General features: G+C 34.0%; 1 protein-coding gene across 3 annotated transcripts in view; it reads right to left on the bottom strand.

Annotated features, from left to right (window-relative positions):
• EFCAB7 (EF-hand calcium binding domain 7) overlaps positions 1 to 26,466 on the bottom strand; it is a 44,728-nt gene that overhangs the window by 1,085 nt on the left and 17,177 nt on the right. For 2 of the 3 annotated variants that reach the window (XM_039233425.1, XM_039233424.1), the window contains exons 7-13: positions 20,798 to 20,939; positions 17,077 to 17,186; positions 14,286 to 14,443; positions 13,516 to 13,649; positions 8,960 to 9,108; positions 2,468 to 2,677; positions 361 to 468 (exon numbers count right to left, since the gene is read on the bottom strand). In XM_039233425.1, the coding sequence (XP_039089356.1) occupies positions 361 to 468; positions 2,468 to 2,677; positions 8,960 to 9,108; positions 13,516 to 13,649; positions 14,286 to 14,443; positions 17,077 to 17,186; positions 20,798 to 20,939 (1,011 nt within the window). Of the gene's footprint in view, positions 1 to 360; positions 575 to 2,467; positions 2,678 to 8,959; positions 9,109 to 13,515; positions 13,650 to 14,285; positions 14,444 to 17,076; positions 17,187 to 20,797; positions 20,940 to 26,466 lie in introns of those variants that run through there. The other variant, XM_039233426.1, reaches the window with a different exon arrangement.

Raw genomic sequence — 26,466 nt, 5'->3', positions numbered from 1 at the left:
TGACTATAAACACTATTTTGTATTTCTATATGATGTTCCAAAGTACTTTCACGTACATCATTTTATTTTCACCTTTACAGTAACATCCTGAAGAACCTAAATCTGGTAATATTATATTAATTTTACATTTAAAGAGGCAGGAATAGGGAGGTTAACTGAATCTCCTATAATCACTCAACCAAATAGTGAGAACTGGACTAAAACCAAAATCTCCTAACTCCCAATATAGGATGGATAATAATATAATATCATACAAAAATAATTTTATACTTTATTTCATATTTCCATTTATTCATAGTATTAATAACAAAGTTTTTTTAATGATAAAACAAAATGTTTAATTAGAAAACAATGCATTACCATTGTAGACTTTGGTGCCACTTCTACTGCAAATATGTTGAGTCCTCTGTTGTTTATGCAGTTTTTACTTAATTCGTTGTTGATGTGAATAATCACTTTATTATCTGACTTTAAAAAAAATTTCATAAGTTGCTAGTCTTTTCTTTAATAATACAAACAAAATGATTATTACAAAATACTTTGAAAGTCTTGTGATAGAGGTGTTCACAGGGTTCTGTAGAAACAAAGAAGATATTATAGAAACACAGAAACATTAGCTCAGTCTGGGCTATGGAAGCACTTTATGGAAGAAGTGATATGTGAGATAATAGATCACAGATAACAGATAGCCTCTAGGATAGATAGGAAGCAACAGAAAGCAGTATGAAGCTGATGAATGAAAGAAACGTAGGAACCAAAGAACTCCCCTGCTAAAGAAGCTATGAGCACTCCCTAATGACTACAAAGGAGCAAAATAAAATTAGGCTATCGGATTCATTTCTCAGTTCTACTACTCAGCATGTGACCTTCTGCAAGTTATCAAATGCCTCCATGCTTCAGTTTCCTTGTGTGTAAACTGTGGGTAGTACTTGACTCATGGGGTTGGTGTGAAAAGTAAATACATTAATCAATGTAAAGTGCCTGCCAAAAAGGAAGCTCTAAAATATTATTACATCATTTTGGTGAAGGGAAGTTTAATTTTCCTTGAGGGAGAGGAAGGAGATGGAGGGTTGAGAACTGATAGGTAACTGCAGAAGAGAGAAACTGTGGTAAGACAGTGACTCCCATCTAACTTTTTAATTCTAATAAAACAAAGAGGGCAGAAAGGAAGGCACACTCCTTTCTTTTAAGAATCACCCTCCAAAGTTGAAGGCACTTGAAGACAAGCATCTCCAACTGGGTACCCTGACTGTTTTGGTCAAGCCCAACTCCTCTACCTCACTTTCAAGATAATATATGTAATCTGGACCCATCCTACTTATGCTATTTGCCTTCATAATACTCCTCTAAACAAAGTTTTCTGTTTCTGCATAGCGAATATTCTCACTCCTTCCTCTATGCCTCACATTAATCCTCTCACATGTTACACTGTCTCTGCTACTAACAGCTGTGTCTCTGCATATCTAATCCTAATTTGTCTTCAAATTCCACACCAGAGTCCCCTTCCTACACATCACAGGTCCTTCCCCAACTTCGGTAGTCCAAACTAACATCAACTACAAGAGATGAAGATACAATAAAACGATTACATGTATAAACATTATGATTTAACATTTAATTTTCTCAGATCTCTTTCAAGAGTATGAATTTTGTCTTCCCAAATAGCTTATAAATTCCTTGAAAGCAGAGACCATATTACACTTCTAGAGGCTTCTATTGTGACTAGAAGAGTTAGTTACATAATATAGACTCACACTGACTCAATACTCAGCCAAACCTTAAGCACATTAAGGAATTTATGGCAGGCAGAAAAATAATGTAAAACTCACCCAGGAACTAAAAAGAAAGAAGCCAACTAAAAATCTGGCCATCTGGAGTAAGGTTTTATGAAAATGTATGTCTCTAGGAAACTGGGTATCTGTAACCATTTATGCATGTATTCTCTTAATCTGGAATATCAATAGTAGTAGGGATGGTAGTCAAACCTAGCAATAATTGGCTTAATAAAAACAGGTCCTGGACAGTGGAATATATTAGATAAAACAATGACAGTTTATAAAACTTCTGATGTTGCAAAGTATGTAAAACAAAGTCTGTCTAAACTTTTTCTTTATTTTGTTTATATTTCTTTAAAATTCCATGTCTGTTACTTAAAATAATTATGTAGATATGAAGATTTTCAGTAACAAAATAAATGAAATATTTTGTATCCAGATTATGCTCTTTCTTCAGAGATCTCTGGATACTTAATTTTCATAATATTTTAAGAGAAAAAAATATCTCAAACTTTTAAAAATGCATAAAAATTATCATGCTTAGCTTGAATTAAAACCTGAGAATAATTGCCCATTATAAATTTTATTAATATAATGTGATATTAATTACTGTGCAAGAAAAGAATATAAAAGAAGATAGAACATGTTAGTAAACATTGCAGTTCTGAGGAGAACCACCTCATAAATAATACCTTGTTTTCAATAACTGATGTTATCCAGGTGTCATGCTTATAAGTATGTACAATTATGTTTTCATAACCATCCATTACTCTTGCATCGCCTTTGTTAAGGACAGATTTACAAATAGCCTTCTCGAGTTGCCCACTACATGGCTCCATATGGACAGCTTTAATTCTTGGCTTGCATTTGTCTGCATAGATATCGATGACAAATGGGCATGCCTGATATGAAAGAAAATGTTGTTTTAGCCTTTTGATAGAATTAAAAATAAATATTTGTCATTAATATGTTTATCATACAATTTTGAAGATGTACCTTCTAGATTGTCCTTATCATATACTTTTAGAAGATTTTAGTACTATGAACTGAATACTTAAAAAGCAAGAAATTGCGATTTTTTAAAGGATATTAACTGATAATGTTCACAGAAAAGAAAGAAAATTATAATCTCAAGCAAATCTGTAATACCTCCGTTAAGCCACAGTACCACTCCTCCATTTGGTATAAAGCTAATACATGTCATATTAGATATTTAACTTCCTTTTTTAACTTTAAGGCTACAGAAGAACTTATCAAATTTTTCTTGGTTTACTAAAACTATTCAAAGAATGAGATTTCCAACAATCCTAAATCCTTTCCCAAATCCTAACCTGTAATTGATACTTTGGTGATTCTTTGTGCCACCATATCTACTAATTTAATAGGTAGGATCAAATTATAGTTCATCTAGACATTAGATTTCATTATACATGATTCAAGAAAGTAACAAAGAAGGTTTCCAAATCCCTATCGGCTAAATACTCTCCATATATATTCAAACTAACCAGAACATTCATAAGACTACAGATTGATTCTTCCCAGGTTATCATAAACCTTTTATTTTTTTCAAATATGAAAATGGTAGGTCATGCTGTTGGTGTATTAACTCAGTAAAATAGCACACATCAAAAAATCACTGCATATTAATGCTAATACCTTAACTAAATAGCCACCTTGTCTCAGAATAATTACAAGCATTAACTAAATCAGTCAAAACAACTTCAGATTATACATGAATACTTTATGTTTTTATTTTACTTTATTTCATTTTATTTTCAGTATAGTTAACATACAGTGTTATATTAGTTTCAGGTATATAATATAGTGATTCAACAATTCCATGTATCATCTAGTGCTCATCACACAAGTGTCCTCCTTAATCCCCACCACCTATTTCATGCACCCCCCCGGCTTACAAGAGTCCTTTAAATCAAATAGTACCATATATAGAAATCTGTCACTAATGGAAACCATCCAACATTTTTATACCAATTAATTATGAATTGTTATTTTCTCCTTCTTGTATTACCGTTTGCTTGTGTAACATTTTCAATCCAACAACTCTATAACCCTTACTGAGAAAGGAAAATGTCTTCACTGTGATTCGTAAATCAAAAGTATCCATGCCAAGAACAGAATTTTTGGATGCTCCAGTACCAAATCCTCACTCAATACTGTTTGTTGAGGAGTCTTATATTAAAGAAAAAAACAAAAAACAGTAAGAGGCTTGAAATACAGCAAGTTGCCTAGTATCTTTTGTAAAATCTATCTCCTTACCAGGAAATATGTTCAAAAGACTAAACTGTGGCTCTCTCTAAGACATGAGAGTAAAATACATAAATAGCTAGTATGCTTTCAGAATAATTGACATTTTAAATGTCAATAATTGAACATTTTAAAAATGTTATAGAAAAAAAGAGAGATTTTCCACTCTGATCAAGTACACTTTAAAAATGAGCAGTCTGATCAAGTACACTTTAAAAATGAGCAGCAAGGGGCATCTGTCTTAGTCAGTAGAGCATGCAACTTTTGATCTCAGTCATGAGTTCAAGCCCCAACTGGTGCAGAGCTTACTTTAAAAAAAAGGAAAGAAAAATAAATACATTATTTGATACTTAAATAATGGCCACAAAGGAAGAGACTCAAAATAAAAGAAATTCTATGGAAGCCACCATACTATATTATAGATACTATACAAGTACTTCAGTAGTACTATCGAAACACTTTAGAAATACTATACTTTTAACAGATCTGTATACTAAACAGACTCTTCTGACTAAAGTCCTTATATAAAATAACAGAATAAAACAAATCCATTGAGAAGTTGAGGGATTCCATTGTAGCTATGCAAAACCTGGCCTGCCAAATTCTGAAAGAAACACTGTGTTCTAAGAACCATAAGGATAAGATCTGGCAAAACCAGAACGGCCACCTGGATGCTAGATAAAATATTCCATAAAACAACACATTCCAATAGTGATAAATTGGCTATAATATCAATCACTGAGGAAAAACTTTCCTATGAAAATGAAGGATGTGGTTAGTCAATGTTTTATCTGTAACTAAATTAACCTGGAAAAATTATGGTACATGAACTGAGACCAGACACCAAAAGACTCTTTAAGTATTTCCAGATTGATTTTATACAGTTGACTCTCTCTGATTTATGAATATGTACTACTAATATAGTACGTTTATTTTCAGGATGGGTCAAAATATTTCACTGTTGAAAAGCCACAACCGGGTCCCCTGGCCTGGCTCAGCTGATAGAGCATGCACCTCGATCTCAGGGTTGTGAGTTTGAATTCCATATTGGGTGTAAAGATTACTTAAAAATAAAATCTTTAAAAAACAGAAAACAACAAATGAATAAAACACATCATTTAAAAAAAAAAAAAAAAGCCATAACCATCCTGACTGCCTAGGGCATTCCAAATTATTGGTCCCATAATTAAGGGACACATTTAACTGGAACAATTATTCATGGATTTAGATTAAGTAAAGGTTTGCTTCTTATTCAAAAACATTTTTGTCTTTGTAATTCCCAAACCTCTGGGAAAATGCAAAGGGCCTTAACAGAATTGGAAAGGTACATCCTTTAATAGAACTGAAGTGCAACTCTCCAGAGAATCTCCAGAAGCAGCCAGTGCACAGAACTAACTGCTAACTTATGACCACATTACACAAGCAGCTTCCTCTCAAGACAAGGGAACAAGATTCTTCTATGGGTTCCATTCTTCTTTGTACACTCTTATTTATTCATAGCTTTACTCTTTATGGATTTAAGGCTATGTATGTTTGACTTGGTCTATCATGTTTTCCTTCTTAGCAGCAATAATTTGCCTACGTCTAGGCTTTAAAGGAAAGAAATGTGTTTGAAGCACAATAAATACAAATGCAACACATTTTATTTGTCACAACACCAAGGAACAACACACGGTTTCACTAAGGATGATTATTTATGCAGCTATTATGTGGAAATCAGACTATTTAACACTAACTCAAAATCAAAGTTAATTATTCTGTATACGTGTTAAGCCATTCCAAGGGCAAGACTCCCCAGCACCCTCAATGGGTTATATTTCCTTACATATACCCACAAAAAAAATAAAACCCTTCCTGGAAAAAGACTGCTGAAGAAACGGATCCTATTCATAACACTTGTACCATTCCAGATGGTCATCAAAAAAAATTGTTCCTTCATGCTGGCTGACATAGTAATTATAATTAATATAGCCTAATCACTGGGGGCACAACAAACCAGTTTAAATTCTTTAACTCAAGCAGTTATATGTAATAAAAAAAAGCCTTGATTTTCTTTTGACCAACCAGGGAGGAGTCTGCATCAATGCTAATACTTCTTTTTTTTATTTTAATGTTTATTTGTTATTTTTGAGGGACAGAGAGAGAGAAACAGAGCACAAGCAGAGGAGGGGCAGAGGGAGAGAGAGAAACAAAGCGCAAGCAGAGGAGGGGCAGAGAGAGAGAGATACAGAATCTGAAGCAAGCTCCAGGCTCTGAGCTGTCAGCACAGAGCCTGACATGGGGCTAGAACTCATGAGCCATGAGATCATGACCCTAGCTGAAGTTGGACACTTAATTGACTGAGCCACCCAGGTGCCCCAATACTAATACTTCTTGTAACTGGATTAACACTGCAAGTGAAACCAGCTATGATTAATTAAAAGAGCTAATACAAAAGGTCATATACAAAGTAGATTTAAAGAGTCCTTGGGACTTTTCTTGGCCAAGCCTGGAAAACCGAGGGTCATGATTCTGGAGTGCTTTCTACTCCCTTCTTATAATACTTCCAGTTATACTTGTTCGTCTCAGAGTTTAATGTTGTCTAGAGTCTTCCAATGCTTCTGTATACTCACTGTCCCAACAAACAACTTAAGGACAAAAACAGGATAAAACCATGATAAATGCAGAACTGAAAATCAGATCTCTGCAGATGAAACCTCTTCGAAGAGAACCAACAGTAGTGGTTGAGTGAATCTTTGAAAGTTTCTTCTAAAACTTTAACTGAATGAACATCAAAAGGGAAGGCTGGGAATTAAAAAGTTCCCACAACCTTAGGAAACAACTGACTATTCTGTTGTCATGATAATGAGTAGTCATCAGAACTAGTTTTAAACCTGTTGAAATGGTCTGCAAAAACTCATCTCAATAAACACATTTTTGGAAGCCTACCAGTATCAGCTCCTTATTTTCAAAAGTCAATCAAGACAGACTCATGTGAATAAATAATACTGCTGAGTGCCACCCAATCAACAGTCGCACCTGAGTAACCATGATTCCTCAAAACCTCTGTGTGCAGAGCATAACTGACAAGCATACTCCCTTAATAGTAAACAATCAATTCATTTTTGTCTTTTTATTTCAGTTATTGAAATGTGGTCTCTTATTCCTTGACATTTTCATTATATATATATATCTACCTTTTACATTTTCAATGGTATTTCTATATTACTTTTCAATAAATGAAGAATAAACATTAAATTTAAAGTTTTATCTCAGGAGCACCTGGGTAGTTGGTTAAGCATCTGACTCTTGATTTTGGTTCAGGTCATGATCTCAAGGTTTGTGAGACTGAGCTCCTGTCAGGCTCTGCATTGACAGCATGGAATCTGCTTGGGATTCTCTCTCTCCCTCTCTCACTGCCCCTATCCCACTCATGCACGTGCTCTCTCCCTTTCTCTCTCTTAAAATAAACAAACTTAAAAAGAAAAAGTTTTATCTCAGAAATACTTCTTGTCTATGGTTTCAAAGGTCAATGACATCAGTAAATGCTATAAAATATCTTAAATTGCTCTTAATTTCTTTTCTTAAATGAAAGCATAGAGGTGCCTGGGTGGCTCAGTCAGTTAAGCATCTGCCTCTTGATTTTGGCTCAGCTCATGATCTCATGATTTGTGAGATCGAGCCCCATAAGAGGCTCTGTGCTGACAGTGTGGAGCCTGCTTGAGATTCTCTCTCTCTCTCTCTCTCTCTCTCTGCCTCACCCCCCCAAACAGGCTTGCATACACACACACACTCTCTCTCTCTCTCAAAAGTAAACCAAAAAAAATGAATAAAGTAGGATATAAAAAGTTATTGTAACTATTCACCTCATATTAATAAAAATGGCAAAAAATTATTCTTAGAACTTCTCAGAAAAGAGGTTTATGAGGGGTTTTTAATGATGTCAAAGCTAAGAATTAAACCAAAGTCTCAATACACCCCAAACTTAAAGTGTGTTGAAGCTAGTGTTACCCTTCTAAGTTGATTTATTTAGAGAAAGGACAGATACTATTTTTAAGAATATAAACAACAAATGTACTGTTATCTGATACATGGCCTGAAACTCTTGAATTCATTATTTTAAACCTGACACAAAATGTAGACTTTAAGAAGGAAGGTCTCATTTTTATTATTTCTCCAGTTTACTGGAAGTCTTAATAACGATAGCTAATATATACACAGTGCTATACATAAGCCAAGCACCATCCTAAGTGTTTTACAAATAACCCAAGGAGTATCTTTTGTCAAAAGGTCAGAATTCTAATTCTCATACAGACCTATCCCCGTTATTCTAAGATAGGCTTTATTCTGTCAGGACAGAGTTTCCCTATAGAAATGAGACTTGAGGGGCGCCTGGGTGGCTTAGTCGGTTAAGCGTCCGACTTTCGCTTGGGTCATGATCTCACGGTTCGTGGGTTCGAGCCCCGCGTCAGGCTCTGTGCTGACTGCCAGCTCAGAGCCTGGAGCCTGTTTCAGTCTGTGACTCCCTCTCTCTCTGACCCTCCCCTGCTCACGCTGTCTCTCTCTCTCTCTCCTAAAAATAAATAAAACATTTAAAAAAAAAAAAAAAAAAAAAAAGAAATGAGACTTGAGACTTTAGCAACTAAAATAGCTACCACCAATTAAAACATAAGATTTTTTAAATTATCAAATTTCCCCCCATATTATATGCTCAAACTCCTTTGTTCCTGAATTATTTAAATATTGGCAATAATTAAATTTCAGTTAACAATGGGTACTTGCACAAACTAGCAGAAACACACTGCAGCAACCACAATTCATTCATATACTAAAGTTCAAGGGTTTGAGTGCCCAATTCAAAAGTCAGGTGTCAGGAAATTGTTCATGGAGTAAAATACTAGGTACATTACAATCACTGCAAAACTTTCAGATGGCTTTACCTCTGTCAATTCCAGAGCTTTATTGTAGCCCATTGAGTGTAGAGTTACCCAAAGATCACCAGGATCTCCTTCTCGATCATTGGCCTCCATTAGATTGAGATCCATAAAGCCCTGTCTTGTTAGTTCATTCTTCTTTGTATCAAAATTATCTGTTAAAGCAACCAAAAGTTTCTTTCTTACATAATTTTAAAACTTATACACTTAATAAAGATCTATTTAATAAAGACCAGTTTTTAAATTTCCTGCAACTCAGCATAAAGCACCATCAGAGTACATGATTTGGTTTTCAAAATAATCGGAAGTTATAAATTCCAAATATATTCTGAAATTAGAGGAAATTATAATATTTCTGGGTAAGTCCCAACCTGCTTGCTTATTTAAATTATATACAGATATATATTTTTAAAAATTAAAATCCTTCATATATGTTTACCCCTTAAAGCCATCAGAACTTGGATGAATTTGATGTAATACCCCCAAATTAATGGTGTTTCAAAAGGGAGATGTGGATAGTGCCAGATTTAAGGGGACTGCTATATGCCTAATTAGTCTAATTTTAACCAAGTTGTACCCTGGTCCTTAAAAATCTGATAATGGGGAACAGTTTGTATTCTATGAATGAATGTCCCAGACAAATCTATTTTAATATTATTATTTAATAAATTTAATAAATCTATTTTAACATTATTTGTAAGCAAATCTAAATTCACCTCAAAGTATCTATGCAGGTGTAATTCTTCAATTTGTCTAGAATACAGATAATAAACAGCTATTCGTTCTGGATTATATTGTTAACTGCCCAACAAAAAAAGATTTTATTTTCTTGCTTCCAATCGTAATATAGCCAAGAATAACAGGTACTCTTTATTTGAGATATCTCTTCTGTATGCATCATTGTGAAAAAAGCAGCAGAGACATAACTACTTAAAACTGACTGATTAATGGTTTAAAATGTTTACAGAGTTTAGGAAGCGACACAGAATTTTGTAAGGAAAAAAGTAAATGTAGATTAAATTAGATCATAGAAATAGTAGCCGCTAAACTGTAGGATAGAGCTTCCACATAACAAAGAAAGATGAAAAAAATATTTGATATTAATACAAATTATTACTGTCAAGGAAAATGTATCTAATAATATACATAGAGACTATTAAATGATTAGACTTTTAAAACTTAAAATTCTCAATCCTCCGTTAACTTTTTATAAATTCATTAATACCCAACATCAAGACTTTCTTTAAAAATTTCATAATCAAGACAGTGTGATAGTGGCAAAAGATGTGACAAATACTGAGTGGAATAGAGAACCCAAAAATAGACCCATACAAATATAATGAACTGATATTTGACAAAGGAGCAAAGCCAATTCAAAGGAGAAAGGATAGTTTTGTTAATAAACAGTGCTAGAATAATTGGACATCCATGAACTGATATTTGACAAAGGAGCAAAGCCAATTCAAAGGAGAAAGGATAGTTTTATAATAAACAGTGCTAGAATAATTGGACATCCAAAGGCAAAAAAATATATAAATGTATACAAGGACACTGCATCTTCCACAAAAATTAACTAAAATAGATCACAGACTCCTAACACAAATCTAGAAAACTTCTGGAAGATAACAGGAGAAAATCTGGGTGACTTTGTGTTTGGCTGTGTGTTTTTAGATACAACACCAAAAGTACACAAACCAAAAGCATGACACATGAAAGGAAAAAATGGTTAAGTGGTTCAATAAAATTAAAAATTTTTGCTCTGTGAAAGACACTACTATGAGAATGAAAAGACAAATCACAGACTGAGAGAAAATACTTGCAAAACACAGCTGATAAGACTTGTATCCAATATATACAAAGAACTCTTAACAGTAAAAAAATAAATACGTCTATCAAAAAATGGGGAAACGAGCTGAACAGACACCTCACGAAAGAAGATATATAGATGGTAATAAGTGCATGAGAAGATCATGTTATTAAGGAATTAAAACAAGATATACACCTATTAGAATGGCTAAAATCCAAAAAGACTAACAATACCCCAATGCAGACGAGGATGTGGAGCAACAGGAATTTTCATTTATTCCTGTGGGAATACAAATTGGTACAGCCACTCTCAAAGACAAGTTGGCAGTTCTTTCAAAGTTAAACATAGGTTTGCTGTACCAGCAATCATTGAATTTAAATGAACTGAAACAAGCTGAAAATTATGTACACACAAAAATATGCACATGAGTATTTATAGTACCTATGCTCATAATTACCAACAATTGGAAACCAAAATGTCCTTTAACAGGTGAATGAATAAACAAATCTTCATACAATGTAATTATTATTCAGTGCTAAAAAGAAATGAATTATCAAGCCCAAAAAAGAGGAAATCTAAATACATACTGCGAAGTGGAAGAAGTCAGTCTGAAAAGGCTATACCTTGTAAGATATCCTACAATATAACACTCTGGAAGAGTAAAAAGACCAGTGGTTGCCAGTGGTTTGAAGGGATGAATAGATAGATGAATAGCTAGAGCACAAGGGATTTTGAGAGCAATGAAATTATTCTGTGTGATACTATAAGGGCAGGTATATGACATTATGTATTTGTTAGAATCTAGAGAACTGCACAGCACAATATAACCTCTGGACTTTAGCTAATAAAAATGCATCAGTATTGGTTCATCAGTTTTAGCAAATGTATCTTACTAATGCAAGATGTTAAAAAATAAGGAAAATTGGTAGAGGGGAAGAGGAGATCTATTCAAACTTTACTGTAAACCTAAAAGTGCTGTAAAAATAAAGTATATTAATAAAAAATGACAAAAATTAAAGTAATTTTAAGTATAAAAAAGTTTATTACAATAATCTTACAGATAATTAATACATTTTCTTATTAAACAGGAGAAAGATGGATAAAATATTAGGTATGACTAGCCTGATTCTTTGTAGTATTACTGATGTTAGTGAAAGGGACATTCTCCCTCCAAATCATTTTTTAAGTCAACCATTCTTGGTAATTTTTTTGTAGCAGGGTATTTAAGGTTCTAGAGTCTAAATGCTTGAATGTAAAACTCAGCTGTGAAATTTTCTTGGTATATAACATTGATCAAGTGACTTAACCCTCTTTGATTCTGTTTCCTTATTTGTAAAATGAGAATAACAATAGTACATATCTCAGAGAGCTGCTGTATAGAGAGTGCTGTCAAAAAATGTTAACTATCAATTCTAATTTGATTAAATTATTAAACAAATTTTATTTATCAAAAACTTTATCATAAAAAACTATTATGATTCACTCTTATTGAATGTGTTCTAGCACCACAACAGAGAATTGAAAGATTGTATTCTTGAAGTTATAAGATGATTATATCTTCATAAGAATAATAGTCTCTATATTATGAATCTTCTTATTTTAAGTTTAATAGTATAAATCAATATTCATTTCTTATTGCTGAGCATACTATATATATAAAGTTTATATAGTATATCTCTTTCAGTTAAAAAGAGATATATTTTTGAAAACCTTTGTATTAGCAATGTTTCTACCTTACTTGCTGTTTAGATAAACAGATTTATCAGACTCCCACCTGGCTCACTGACTTTGCCACGCTTAGACCATTTTAAGAACCAAAGGAGTAGGACACATTACTACCCCAGTGACAGCAATATGTCAGTTAATTTGTCTCCTGACTGCATTCTGGCCTTCTTATTTTGTGATCTACAGTTGGCTATGGCTTTTTGGTTTTCCCTTTGCTCTTTTAGTCCTTGGTTTAAATACATAGGCCCCATTACTCTCTTCCCAAATTCCTCCTAAAAGACAATAGAATTTGTCTCTTTCTCAATAGTTTTCTTTGCCCATCATGATATTTTTGGTTTCCATACCACCATGGATGTGCTTTCATAATTCAACTCAAATACAAAAAACACTACAGAATTGTTAACATAAATAAAGAACTTCCTGGAAACTGCTTAATTTTTAGTCAAACTTTAGCCTTTTAGCTCTTTGCTGCCCTCTACTGGGCACAATTTGGGGCTCTTGACCATTTCCATACGATTAGTATCAAGAATTGAGACAAAGTTTTTTCCATTCTAAGATCCAAAGAACACAGGCTAAAAATGAAATTACATTTAAGTAATTGATATTTTTTTCAACTGGAATATTATACCAACTATCAATTTAAGGAAAATAAATATTTACATTTTTATGGTCTATAACAATGCTACTATTTTTAACTGTCCTAACTGCTATAATAATATTCTATAGAGAAGTTACAGATTTTACTTCTTAAGAATGAAAAGGTGCTATTTTTTATATATCCACTAAGAAGAAAAGTGCTTGGGGCGCCTGGGTGGCTCAGTCAGTTAAGCGTCCGACTGTGGCTCAGGTCATGATTTCTTGGTTGTGGGTTCGAGCCCTGCGTCGGGCTCTGTGCTGACAGCTCAGAGCCTGGAGCCTGCTTCAGATTCGTCTCCCTCTCTCTCTGACCTTCCCTTGCTCACGCTGCCTCTCTCTCTCTCAGAAATAAATAAAACATTAATTTTTTTATTTAAAGAAGAAAAGTGCTTACCTCGGCAGACAGCCCAAGCATCTTCATCACATTTCTCACCGCTTGTTCGCAATTCAAAAAAATTATATTCTTCAAGGCTAAGAAGACCATTTCCATCTAAATCAATTACTTCAAATATATCTGATAAAGTTGACCTAAAATTATAAGTAGAAAATTATTTGTCTCCAAGGCAACTAGACTAAAGGTTTCTATGAGGACAACTTTTGAAAGGAAGTAATATCATGACATTAAACAATTTTTGTGAACTTAATATATCCAAATATATTTTTTACTCAGTCTAATATGAAACAAACAAGCTTTTAAAACAACCATAGTAAAAAATAAATAAATAAAACAACCATAGTATCTCAATACATAGTAGGAACTCAATTAATAGTAATTCCAACATTCTTTTCCCTTTTCTCCAATCTACTTTCTTCTTCCTCTTCTACCAGATATTATTGTATATATCTCGGGTATGAGGGAACTACTTAAGTATTTGCATTTCGTATTTGACAGTTATCTAAGTTAATGGTGCAACTAGCAGTATCTATTTCTAAGGAAGTGTCTAGTCAGGTAGAAATCTGTAGATGTGTGACTCAAGTTGACTTGCCAAACTCAGAAATGAGTGGCAATCCCAGACTCATGAATGGAAAACTACTTTCAGATGCCTAGTAAATGAAGTCAGTCTGTGGGTGGTCTGGCAGCTGGCCAAAGGAAAGTATAGAAGACAGGCTATTGATCTATAACCAGTCTAGATTTTATAGTTCTAATCTTAACAAACAACTTACCTAAATTCCTTTGTAAGAAATAATTCCCCTGTTTCATCTCTATATACAAGTTGGGCTTCTTCAGTTATTGGTTTTATTTCTTTCCTCAGCCTACAGCCAGTTGTGGAAGGAATTAACCAGTAAATTCCAGGTCCTAGTTCACCAGTCCACCCAAACACCTTTTCTCAAAAGATTTAAAAAACAATAAACATCGTGAATCTTAATGACTTTTCATGTTTCTTCTGAAAGGGAAGTTTTAGAAACAATTTATTCATTTTCACCAACTCTGTTGTGCTTCTATCAATCTTTTACAGGCTTCAAAACTTTTTTATTAACAGAAGTCCTGACACAAGACCATTAGATGTAGTTATTAGTGTATATATACATATATATATATATATTTAATGTTTATTTCTGAGAGAGAGAAGAGACAGCATGAGCAGGTGAGGGTCAGAGGGAGAGGGAGACACAGAATCCGAAACAGGCTCCAGGCTCTGAGCTAGCTGCCAGCACACAGCCCGATGCGGGGCTCGAACCCACGAACCGTGAGATCATGACCTGAGCCAAAGTCAGATGCTCAACCGACTGAGCCACCCAGGCACCCCAGTTCTTAGTATATTTTAAAAACAAATGCCTAAAACTGTAACAGGTAAAAAGTTATATAACTTCTAAATCTTTCCCAATAATCTTCAAAAATGTTTATGATACAAATATCTTCAACAGGAAGCAAAGAGAGAGATCTTAGAATAGTATACAATTCCGTAATTTGATTCAAATATAAATACATGAAATGGGTGATGGGCACTGAGGAGGGCACTTGTTGGGATGAGCACTGGGTGTTGTATGGAAACCAATTTGACAATAAACCATAGTAAAAAAAAAAATATATATATATATATAAATACATGATTTGTAAATCAAAGTTCGATAACATGGTAAAAATTAAATATATTTCAAGAGTATTCATTATTTGTAAGAATACTTGTAAGAATCCAATTATGTAGACAGAAGCACTGCAATATTACTATTATTTATGTAATATGGACTATAAAACAAGACGGCAGACTCCCACATAAACCTACCTTATACAAAATTCTTTTCCATTATTTATAGTGAGTGACAGGACATTTGTACAGGAAACATTTTATTCTGCAGTTTCATAAAAGAAAGCATAATGACATCTCTCTATGGATATTTTAGGTGCTTTCTGGAACCGAACAGCCACCTATAAACCTAGGGATTATCTCTATCAAATATATTAAATCTAAGCATTTTCTTGTTATATAGAACAGTTGAGCAAACAGCTATTTGCTCTTCAGCACAGAATAGCCCTAGAGAATTTTGTCAGGAATTGTATCCAAAAACTTTCAAAATGCAGATATATTTTAGGTCACCCTGGAGTCTCCAACACAAAATAAAGTTGCTTATCTGAATTCTGGGTTCAGTCTTGTTTCTGCCCTCACAAGTCAGAGGAACCATAACCATCCTAAAGTGACCATGTTCTATTTTGATACAAGAAGCAATCCAATAAAACTAGGGCAGTTGAAGGCTAAAGACTGACCAAATCTCCTTGGGAAACCATAATCTTGTAAAGTGGCCAGATGTAGTCTGGTACCCAGAAGTGAAAAGCAGTTCGTGCTGCTTCATAATACATGTTATCCCATGAACTTCCCTATCTCCACATATAACCTTGAATTTCCACTGTGTGGATAGCAAATGTAAAGTCTTTCATGTGCACAAAACTCTCCTTAAAGAAAATAATTGTGAGGCTAAAACTAAAACTCCTTTGTAAATATGACATATTACAGAAAAACGAAAGGCAATACAGTAAAAAGGTAAATTGAAACTCATTCAAACTTTACTACAGGCTTGCTATGTACTAACATTTTTATACATGCAGTATCATAAGAAAGTAATTTTATCCAAAACAAGATGGGAAAAGCTATTGTTTTAGACAGTGCTTTATCTTGAACCTAACTTTGCAGTCAGTTTTGAAGAAGAGTTTCGTTAAAACATTAACTTCTGTCATTTTATTTGTTTCTTGCCTGTAACTATTCTTGTCTGTTCAGAAGCCTACAATAAAGACTTTTATATAACATTCCATCAGGGAAATGTTTGTCTGTCGTTGGACCTATATAAAGATTAAATATGATATTGCAGTAAGCCCTTGAATAGTATTATTCCTGTTGTTGTGTAGCAGATGTATTTTGTAGTCCTCATAAAATAAATAGCCACATTTATGTATCTGCCTCACATATTTGGCCTCTGAGTAAATATATAATTAGAAAAGATCAGAACAACCCCCTGGGCAACATATAAAATCATTTAAAAGCATTCCTTCAGATCAATCTATTTTTGAATCCTATAATATGAGTCAAGCCTGAGGATAGTAATCTTGAAGTTTTTCTTTTTTGCAGTAGCAATATAAAGTAAGACAAACATCTAAAGCAACTTTTCTGAAGTCTTGAATTGCTTGTATTTAGGAAAAAAATCCACTGGCATCAATCATTTTTATTGCATATTACAAAAAACTATTCACATGTGAGGCATCTGGGCATTTAGAGAAGAAAGTGAAGTATGTCATTTAACTTATAAGTTACAAAGCCAATCCTCAGCTCTTTCAGCAATCAAAAGAAAACACATCACAATTAATAAAACACATATAATATTCATAGTGCTTAAGTAGTGTATATACCCTACATGGAGGGAAAGATATAAAAGTTAAAGACTAACATAGAAAATCTATTATTTTCCTCAAACTTGAGCTCATATTATATTTTTAAATTAAACATCAGGAAGTAAATATGTATACTTCTCTATTTCGTAGTTCAGTAAAACACATGAGTTGTAGATTTGCTTGGCTCTCATTTTCCTTAAGAATATACAAGGCGGTATCAACTGATAACCAAGGGGATGGTTTTCCTAAAAACAAAAAAACCCAAGCATCTTAAAATAAGCATTACTACTTACTCTTTTCTATCTAAAAAGAAGTTAGTGGTTTCTTTCCCCTTTGGAATTTTTTTTTTAGAAATACACATCTCATTCTTATATAGAGATATCATAGTATTTGTAACTATACAGTAAACTTGCTAGAAATATTCTCTATTCATATTTTCTAAAAATCATAACTTTTCTTGAATTTACCAGAAAGTTGAGGTTGCAAGGAAACCAAGTAGCCTGATATCCAAAGAAAAACAAACCCTTTCAAGGACAGATGAGATTCATGTACTAGCTTACATGTAGAGACGTGCTGGAGTAAAAGATGTTAGACATCATCTATGTACTGACAACTCCATAATTTATGTTAAACTCCTATAATCAACTACCTATTGGATATTTCCACTTGAACTTCTGTATCTAAAACTGACCTTTCCCAATTCCTTAAGAAAGCCCTGTCCATCTATATTCTTCTCTTTCTCAGTCTCAGTTTATAGTAACTCATCCTTCCAGTTGCCATACCTTCCAGTCAACCCAAAAAGTTTGAAGTCACCTTTAACCTTCTTCTTCTCTCACATATCATAACCAATCTTCAGGAAATCATATGGTTTCACCTTCAAAATACGTCCAGGATCTTTACGTCTTTTTGTGTCTATATTCCTGGTTCAAGCATCATCAGTACCCTCCTAGAACTCTGCTTTCTCTTGGGTACCCTTCAATCTGTTTTCAATATAGCAACCTGACTGCTCTTGTTAAAATAGGTCAGATTACATCCTGTCTCTACTCAAAATCCCCTCATGGAGTTGAAAGTTGGAATGGTGTTGCTCCCACCCTAAAAATAAAAAGTACACGAACTAGAGAATTCTACTTTTTTCTTGAACCCAACAGTGCTAAGGTCCCAGGGCCAACCATGTAGCCTGAAATCCTAGGGAAAACAAACCCTTCCAAGGAGAGATGAGATGTGAGCATTGGCTTATCTGTGGTGGGACACAGAAGACAAGATGTCAGGCACCATACAAGTGGAAGAGAGAGAGCAGAGCAGAAGAAATATTTGAAGAATAAAGATGGAAATTTTCCTAAAAATAATGAAAGACAATAAGCCAAAAATCCAAGCAGGATAATTACAAATGAACAAACCCCACAATAACAGCATCAACAAGAAAAACAAAAGCACCCTGACAATACTCAAACCATTGTAAATTAAAGATATAGAGAAAATTGTGAGGGCAGACATGGGAAAAAATCCTCCTACAGTTCTGCATTTTTCTCAGAGTAAAAGCCCAATTCTTCATTATGGCCAAAACAAACACACAAAAACAACTCTACCTGATTTTGTCCCAGTTCCTCTCTGTCCTCATCTCCTACTTCATTCCAGCCATTCTAATCACCTTGCTATTCTTCTAACATCAGGCACACTCTCACCTCAGAGCCTCTGACAGAGAATTCTCTCCAGGTGGAGTGCTCCGCCACCTGCACTCTTCACCACTCTCCACACATCCCCTCCACCAGCCCCATATCCACAAAGCTTACTCCCTGCCATCTGTGGAAGACAGCAGAAATGGGTGTTCTATATCCATAGCATGTATATCTGTTCCTCTATCACAAGATCAAATCTATTTCTCTGTCTTTTAAATCTAGACTTGCCTTATTACTTGCTGTGAACAACAGAATATAATAGAAGTAATGTGCCAGTTCTGAGCCCAAGCCTTAGGAAGCCCTAGATGCTTCTGCTTTTTCCTTCAGATCCCTATTACACCAAAAGAACATGTCCAGGCTAACTCACTAGAAGGTAAGAGATTATATGAGGTAGACTCAAGTTGTCCCAGCTGAGACCTCATATAGAGGACAGAGCCCAGCCAAGACTAGTAAAGCCAGCTATGAGCTAACCTGCAGTTGAACATAGATGCATGCATAAATCCTACAGAGAAAAGCAAAGCTCAGCTCAAACAAAAATAACTAGCAAACCTGCTTATGAGTGGACAGTTGTTTAACTGTTTCAAGCTACTGTAGGTTTGGGGATAATTTGTTATGTAGCTGTTGATAACTGATACACCTCTTTCAAAGTCTTTGCTCAAATGTCAATTTCTTAATGAACCATACACTAACCACTCCATTTCAATGGCAAGTCATAGTCTCTCAGCACTCACAATGCCCTATTCCTCTGTATTTTTCCCACAGCACTTATCACTTACTAACATACCACATCATTTACTATTTATTATGCTTATTATTTGTTGTTTCCTTCACTAGAATGTAAGCTCATAAGGGTAAGGATTTTGTCTTTTTTGTACTCTGATATATCCTAAGCACCTAAAACGATACTTGATATATAAGGCCCTCAATAAATATGTGAATAAAGGATCTTCTACTTAAGAATATGGAGAATTAACATCTGCAGTGAATATGCAGAACTATCTTGATACCTTTATCTGAAAAAAAAAAGATCACTGCAATTGTCAATTAAAAGTACCAACCACCATTGGGGCACCCAGGTGGCTCAGGTGGTTAAGGATCCAACTCTTGATTTCGGCTCAGGTCATGATCTTGCAGTTCATGGGTTTGAGCCCCACGCTGGGCTCCACAGTGACAGTGCAAAGCCTGTTTGGGATTTTCTCTCTCTCTTCCTCCCTTTCTCTCCTCCTCTCTCTCTCTCTCTCCCTCCCTCACTTGGGCACTCTCTCTCAAAATAAATAAAAAGTATCAACCACCAAATGTTGTAAGAATCTCACAAGATATACAGTAAATCTTTTAGAATCTCTACTTTAGGAGGCAAGAAGAATAAAGTGGGGAAGAATCCTCTAGTAATAAAGCAAACATTTTCTTATTATGTAAAAATAATTTTAAAAATTGATACTTAGAACAAGCAACATTAAAAAGATTTCTAGGGAAAGCACCTTTACAGACATTCTCACTTCTTAAAAAATAAATAACCATTTTACTATTAAAAGTTTTTTAAGTTTATTTATTTTGAAAAAGAAAGAGCACGAGTTGGGTAGGAGTGGAGAGGGAGGGGAGAGACAATTCAAAGCAAGCTCTGTGCTGTCAGTGCAGACCCCAAAGCAGGGCCAACTGAAACACTCAGGAGCTCTAATAATAACCATTTTAGACACTAAGAAATTAATTTGTATCTAACTTTATATACAGAAAAGGAATGCAAAGATTATTAATAATGATTGTTAAGTCATAGGACATAGATCTTTGAAGGTATTCAAAAATATTTGCAGATCATATTGCCACAAATCATGTTCCTATAGAACTTTTATTAAATGTATTAATTTTAAAAATAGACAAATGGAAAAGCTAAAAATTAATTAGTAAATAAAAAGTTAATTCATGTCATGAGAAGCCAGGATACACTTTGTTCTTGTTTTTAAAGGAATTAAAATAAAACATGCTTTAAATATACACAAAAAGCAACTTACGTGCTTCATAAAATATGGTAACATAGTCAAAGTATAAACTAATGCTTTCTTTAACTGAATGTAACCATGTTTCTTAGGTAGATTATTTTCTTCACTAAAGCTACCAAATACACATTATTTTCAAAGAGAGCATAAATTGATATTTTAAAAAATACACAAAAAAATTCAACTTGCCTTCAACTTGACTCAGGTTCAATGGTTTAATTGTTAGATAAACCATGGATCTCTGAGGTATCTGCATTCTATATTGATGACTAATGATTTCACCATCTTCTTCTAAGAAAAAGCAACCTTTTGATTGTATACATTGCCACTCCTGAAATAAAAGAAAAAAATTTTTTTTCAAACATTATGTTTCCAGCATGCAGAGTAATAAAGAGAAACCTGAGGAAGATATATAAGAAATGTCAAATAAAGTCAATGACCTCCAGGAATTTATAACATCATTAAGAGGTAAACAAACAAACAAACAAACAAACCAGGCATGAAACAATTCAATTATAATTGACAGTAGTACATTTTATAACAAAAAAAATAATTATATGTGCAAAATAATAACCCTAGCTCCTAAAATAGTACCTGGAACATTGTAGGTTCTCTATTAATATAGTATGTAACTGATATGGGGGGGTAGGTGGGCATCAATATAAACTGTATCTTGAAAGATTAGTGGAATTTAGATAATGAAAAGTTAGGCGAAGACATAATGAAAAGAAGAAATAAGAAAAATAAAGTTTGTGAGAGTGGGAGAAGCACTGAAACAAACCAATAAATAAAAATGCTGCTACAATAACTAGGGCAGGATTAGTGATTGGAACATAGTAAAAATGACTAAGTAAGGACCCTTAAAACTGATGTTGAAAGCAAAAGTGATGACTTTGTATTTAAAAGTTAAAGAATGTGACAACCAAAACAACTGTTTAAAGTCCAGGCAAATAAAAGAACACTGAATAAGTTTTACAGCCACAGCAAAATGCTGATAAACATCAGTTTTGTGAAAGACTTTTATATATACAGTTGGTTCTGCTATCTCCTGGTTAGTCAAATTCCTTCTGGTCCAAACTAATAGGTCTAAATGATATCTCTTAACTAGAATTAAATAAAACTTTAAGATGACACCTTATGGAGAAAGTAAAAAATTCTCTATTGAATATATGAGAAATTGTGCCATTGCCATAAATGTGTACAAAAATGCTCTTCATTTTATTACTAGTAAGCTTGTCTACCTATAACATAAAACATATTTCTGTTCTACTCCTAATGACTTGCAAACATATTTATGACTTTTTGACATGACTTTATAAAAGATGAATTTGAGATATTATCTGGAAGGATATTTAGATATTAAGCTTAAGGCCTTAATAATATTAAGATAGCCACTGAAGGGGCACCTGGGTGGCTCAATCGGTTAAGCATCTGTCTTTGGCTCAGGTCATGATCTCACAGTTCATGGGTTCGAGCCCCATGTCAGGCTCTTTGCTGACAGCTCAGAGCCTGGAACCTGCTTCAGGTTCTGTGTCTCCCTCTCTCTCTGCCCCTCCCCTGCTCACATTGTCTCTATCTGTCTCTCAAAAATAAATGAAACATTAAAAAAATTTTTTTAATTAAAAAAATAAGGTAGCCGCTGAAAAGGTATACATTAGCTGGTAACAATAACATAAAAAATACTATAAATTTATTATAGAACGATCTAATATGGTACTACAAAGGTGAGAATATAATTTGCATTGAGATTGATTTCTCATTCACTTCTTTTAAAGGCTAAATTATCCTAACATGCATTTACACATCATTTTTCTACTGTATATATGATAATTATTTTCATATTTTATATTATTTTCATAGCACCAAAATACATTTAAAGTTAGAAATTTAAGAATATGGGAAAAAAATCCCCATAATTCTATCACCACCCTAGTTTGATTTCCATGTAATTGTTCCTAATACCACCCTTACATAAAACCTGTTTTACATTCTAATTAACATTATTTTATGTTGTGCCTTTTCCATGTAATGCTACATCCAAAATATTTTGCTACTGAAAAATAAGAACAAAACTGGAGGACTTACAGGTCTTGATTTCAAAACTCACTAGAAAACTACCGTAATCAAAACAGTGGATACTGGCAAAAAGAGAAATATATAGATGAATGGAATAGAATAGATAGCTCAAAAATAAATTCTCACATATATGGTCAAGTCATTTTCAACAAGGCTCCTAAGACCATTCAGTGGGAGAAAGGACAATCTTTTCAACAACTGAAGCTAAGAAATCTGGATATCCAAGTCCAAAATAATTAATTTGACATCTTATCTTATACCATATACAAAAGTTAACACAAAATGGACCAAAGACCTAACTATAAGTACTAAAACTATAAAACTCTAAGAAAAAAACATAGGGGAAAAGCTTCATGACAATGGATTTGGCAATGATTTCTTGGAGATGACACCAAAAACACAGGCCACAAAAGAAAATATAGACAAACTGGACTTCATCAAAATTGAAAATCTTTGTGCATCAAAGGACACTATCAACACAGTGAAAAAGCAGCTCACAGAATGGGAGAAAATATTTGCAAATCATATGTCTGAAAATGGACTAATATCTAGAATATATTAAAAACTCTTACAACTCAACAACCCCCCAAAATTAAAAAATAGTTATAAGGGGGTGCTTGCGTGGCTCAGTCAGTTAAGTGTTTGACTCTTGATTTCGGCTCAGGTCAGGATCTCACATCATTCGTGAAATCAAGCCCTGAGTCAATTGGCTCTGCACTGTCACAGGGAGCCTGCTTGAGATTCTCCCCCCAACTACCCCCCCACCTCCCCACGCCCCCACCTCCGCCTATCTCAAAATAAATGAATATTTTTAAAACAATGGTCCCAAAACTTGAATAGACATTTCTCCAAAGAAGATACCAAGTGGTCAATAAGCACATGAAAAGATGTTTAACATCACATCATTAGGGAAATGCAAATCTGAACCACAATGAGATACTATTTTATACCCACTAGGATGGCTATTAAAAAACAACAAAACCCAAAAAACACATAACAAGTGTTGACAAAGACGTGGAGAAATGAAACCCTTGTGCATTGCCGGTAGGAATATAAAATGTGAAGCCACTGTGAAAAAGTTTGTTAGTTCTATGCAAAAATTAAACATAGAATTACTGTATGATTCAACAATTCCATTTCTGGGTATATATTGAAAGCAGAGACTCAGATGGGCATGGAGGAGGACACTTGTGGGGATGAGCACTGAGTGTTATGTGGAAACTAATTTGACAATAAACTATTTGTAAAAAAAAAAAAAAAAAAAAAAAAAAAAAAAAAGAAAGCAGAGACTCAAACAGATATTTGTACAACCATCTTCATAGCATTATTCACAACAGCCAAATGGTGGAAAGAATCCAAATGTCCATTGATGGATGAATGGGTAAACAAAATGCGGAATATACATACAATGGAATATTATTCAGCCTTAAAAGGGTATAAAATTCTAACACATGCTGCACAGATATAAGCCTTGGAAGACATTATGCTAAGTGAAATAAGCCAGATACAAAAGGACCAATATTGCATGATTTCACTTAAATGAGGTACCTAGATTAGTTAAAATCAGAGAAAGAAAGTAGAACAGTGTTTGCCAGGAATACAAAGAGGAGGAAATGAGGAGCTATTGCTTAATGGGTAAAGAGATTTAGTTGGGCATTCTAAAGGCCATATATTAAAGACCCACAGTTAATACTATCCTCAATGGGGAGAAACTGAGAACTTTCCCCCTAAGGTCAGGACACAGCAGGGATGTCCACTCTCACCACTGATGTTCAACACAGTACCAGAAGTCCTAGCCTCAGCAATCAGCTGAAAAAAGAAATAAAAGGTATACAAATTTGGCAAGGAAGAAGTCAAACTTTCACTCTTTGCAGTCGACATGATACTCCATGTGGAAAACCCAAAAGACTCCATCAAAAAACTGCTAGAACTGACATATGAATTCAGCAAAGTTGCAGGATATAAAGTCAATGTACAGAAATCAGTTGCATGTCTATATACCCATAATGAAGCAGCCAAAAGAGAAATCAAGGAATCAATCCCATTTACAATTGTACCAAAAACCATAAGGTACTTAAGAATAAACCTAACCAAGGAGGTAAAAGATCTGTATGCTGAAAGCTACAGAAAGCTTATGAAAGAAACTGATGACACAAAGAAGTGGAAAAACATTTCATGCTCATGGATTGGAAGAATGAATATTGTTTAAAATGTCTATATTATCAAAAGAAATCAACACATTCAATGCAATCCCTATCAAAATAACACCAGCATTCTTCACAGAGCTAAAATAAACAATTCTGAAATTTGTATGAAACCACAAAAGACCCTGAATAGCCAAAGTAATGTTGAAAAAGAAAACCAAAGCTGGAAGTATCACAATTCCAGATTTCAAGCTGTATTACAAAGCTGTCATCATCAAAACACTATGGTACTGGCATAAAAACAGACACTCAGATCAATGGAAGAGAATTCAGAACTTAGAAGTGGACCCACAAATGTATGGCCACCTAATCTTTGACAAAGCAGGAAAGAGTATCCAATGGAAAAAAGACAGTCTCTTCAGCTACTGTTGCTGGGAAAACTGGATGGCAACATACAGAAGAATAAACCTGGACCCCTTTCTTATACTATACACAAAAATAAACTCAAAATGGATGAAAGACCTAAATGTAAGACAGGAAATCATCAAAATCCTAGAGGAGAAAACAGGCAGCAACCTCTTTGATCCGGGCCACAGCAACTTCTTACTAGACATGTCTCTGGAGGCAAGGCAAAGAAAAGGAAAAGTGAACTGTTAGGATCTCATCAAGATAAAAAAACTTGTGCACAGTGAAGGAAACAATCAACAAAACTAAAAGGCAACTGATGAAATGGGAGAAGACATTTGCAAATGACATATAGAATAAGGGTTAGTATGCAAAATTTATAAAGAACTTATCAAATTCAATGCTCAAAAAACAAATAATCCAGTGAAGAAACAGGATAAAACATTAACAGACACTTTTCCAAAGAAGACATCCAGATGGCTAAGAGACATATGAAAAATGCTCAACATCACTCATCATCTGGGAAATACAAATCAAAACCACAATGAGCTACCACTTCACACCTATCAGAATGGCTAAAATTAACAACTCAGGAAACAACAGATGTTGGCGAGGATGCAGAGAAAGGGGAACACTTTTGCACTGTTGGTGGGAATGAAAACTGGTGCAATTACTCTGGAAAATAGTATGGAGTTTCCTCAAAAAATTAAAAATAGAACTACTCTATGACCAAGCAACTGCACTAGTAGGTATTTATGCAAAGGATACAAAATGCTGATTCAAAGGAGCACATGTACCCCAATGTTTATAGCAGCACTATAGACAATAGCCAAATTATGGAAAGAGCAATATTCAAGTTTTTTCAATTTAACTGGTTGTATAACTAACCATTGAGTTTATATACCATTACTTACTTATTTCTAAGATGTTAGATATTTGTCATTTTTAATTTCTCATCAGCATAAATAATACTAAAATGAAGACTACTTTATCTAAGTGTTTTACTTCTCATGAATAACATCCTTCAAAAGATCTCCTAGGTCAAAGTATGCATATTTTTAAGGTGGCATGTGTTTCCATACTGCTTTGTAAAACAGTTATACCAGTTTTATAATACTACAAAGTTGGTCTGCAGTGTTATCATTAGAAAAACTGGGTGGTGGTGGATAATGACTTCTTAGGGAACATTAGGTACATGAAACATTCATTTTAGTATTCCACACATTTTTGTAT

This window comes from Hyaena hyaena, unplaced genomic scaffold, assembly GCF_003009895.1.
Source record: "Hyaena hyaena isolate Hyena2069 unplaced genomic scaffold, ASM300989v1 scaffold_75, whole genome shotgun sequence".
Lineage (NCBI taxonomy): Eukaryota > Metazoa > Chordata > Mammalia > Carnivora > Hyaenidae > Hyaena > Hyaena hyaena.
This window is presented reverse-complemented; position numbering and strand designations above follow the sequence as displayed.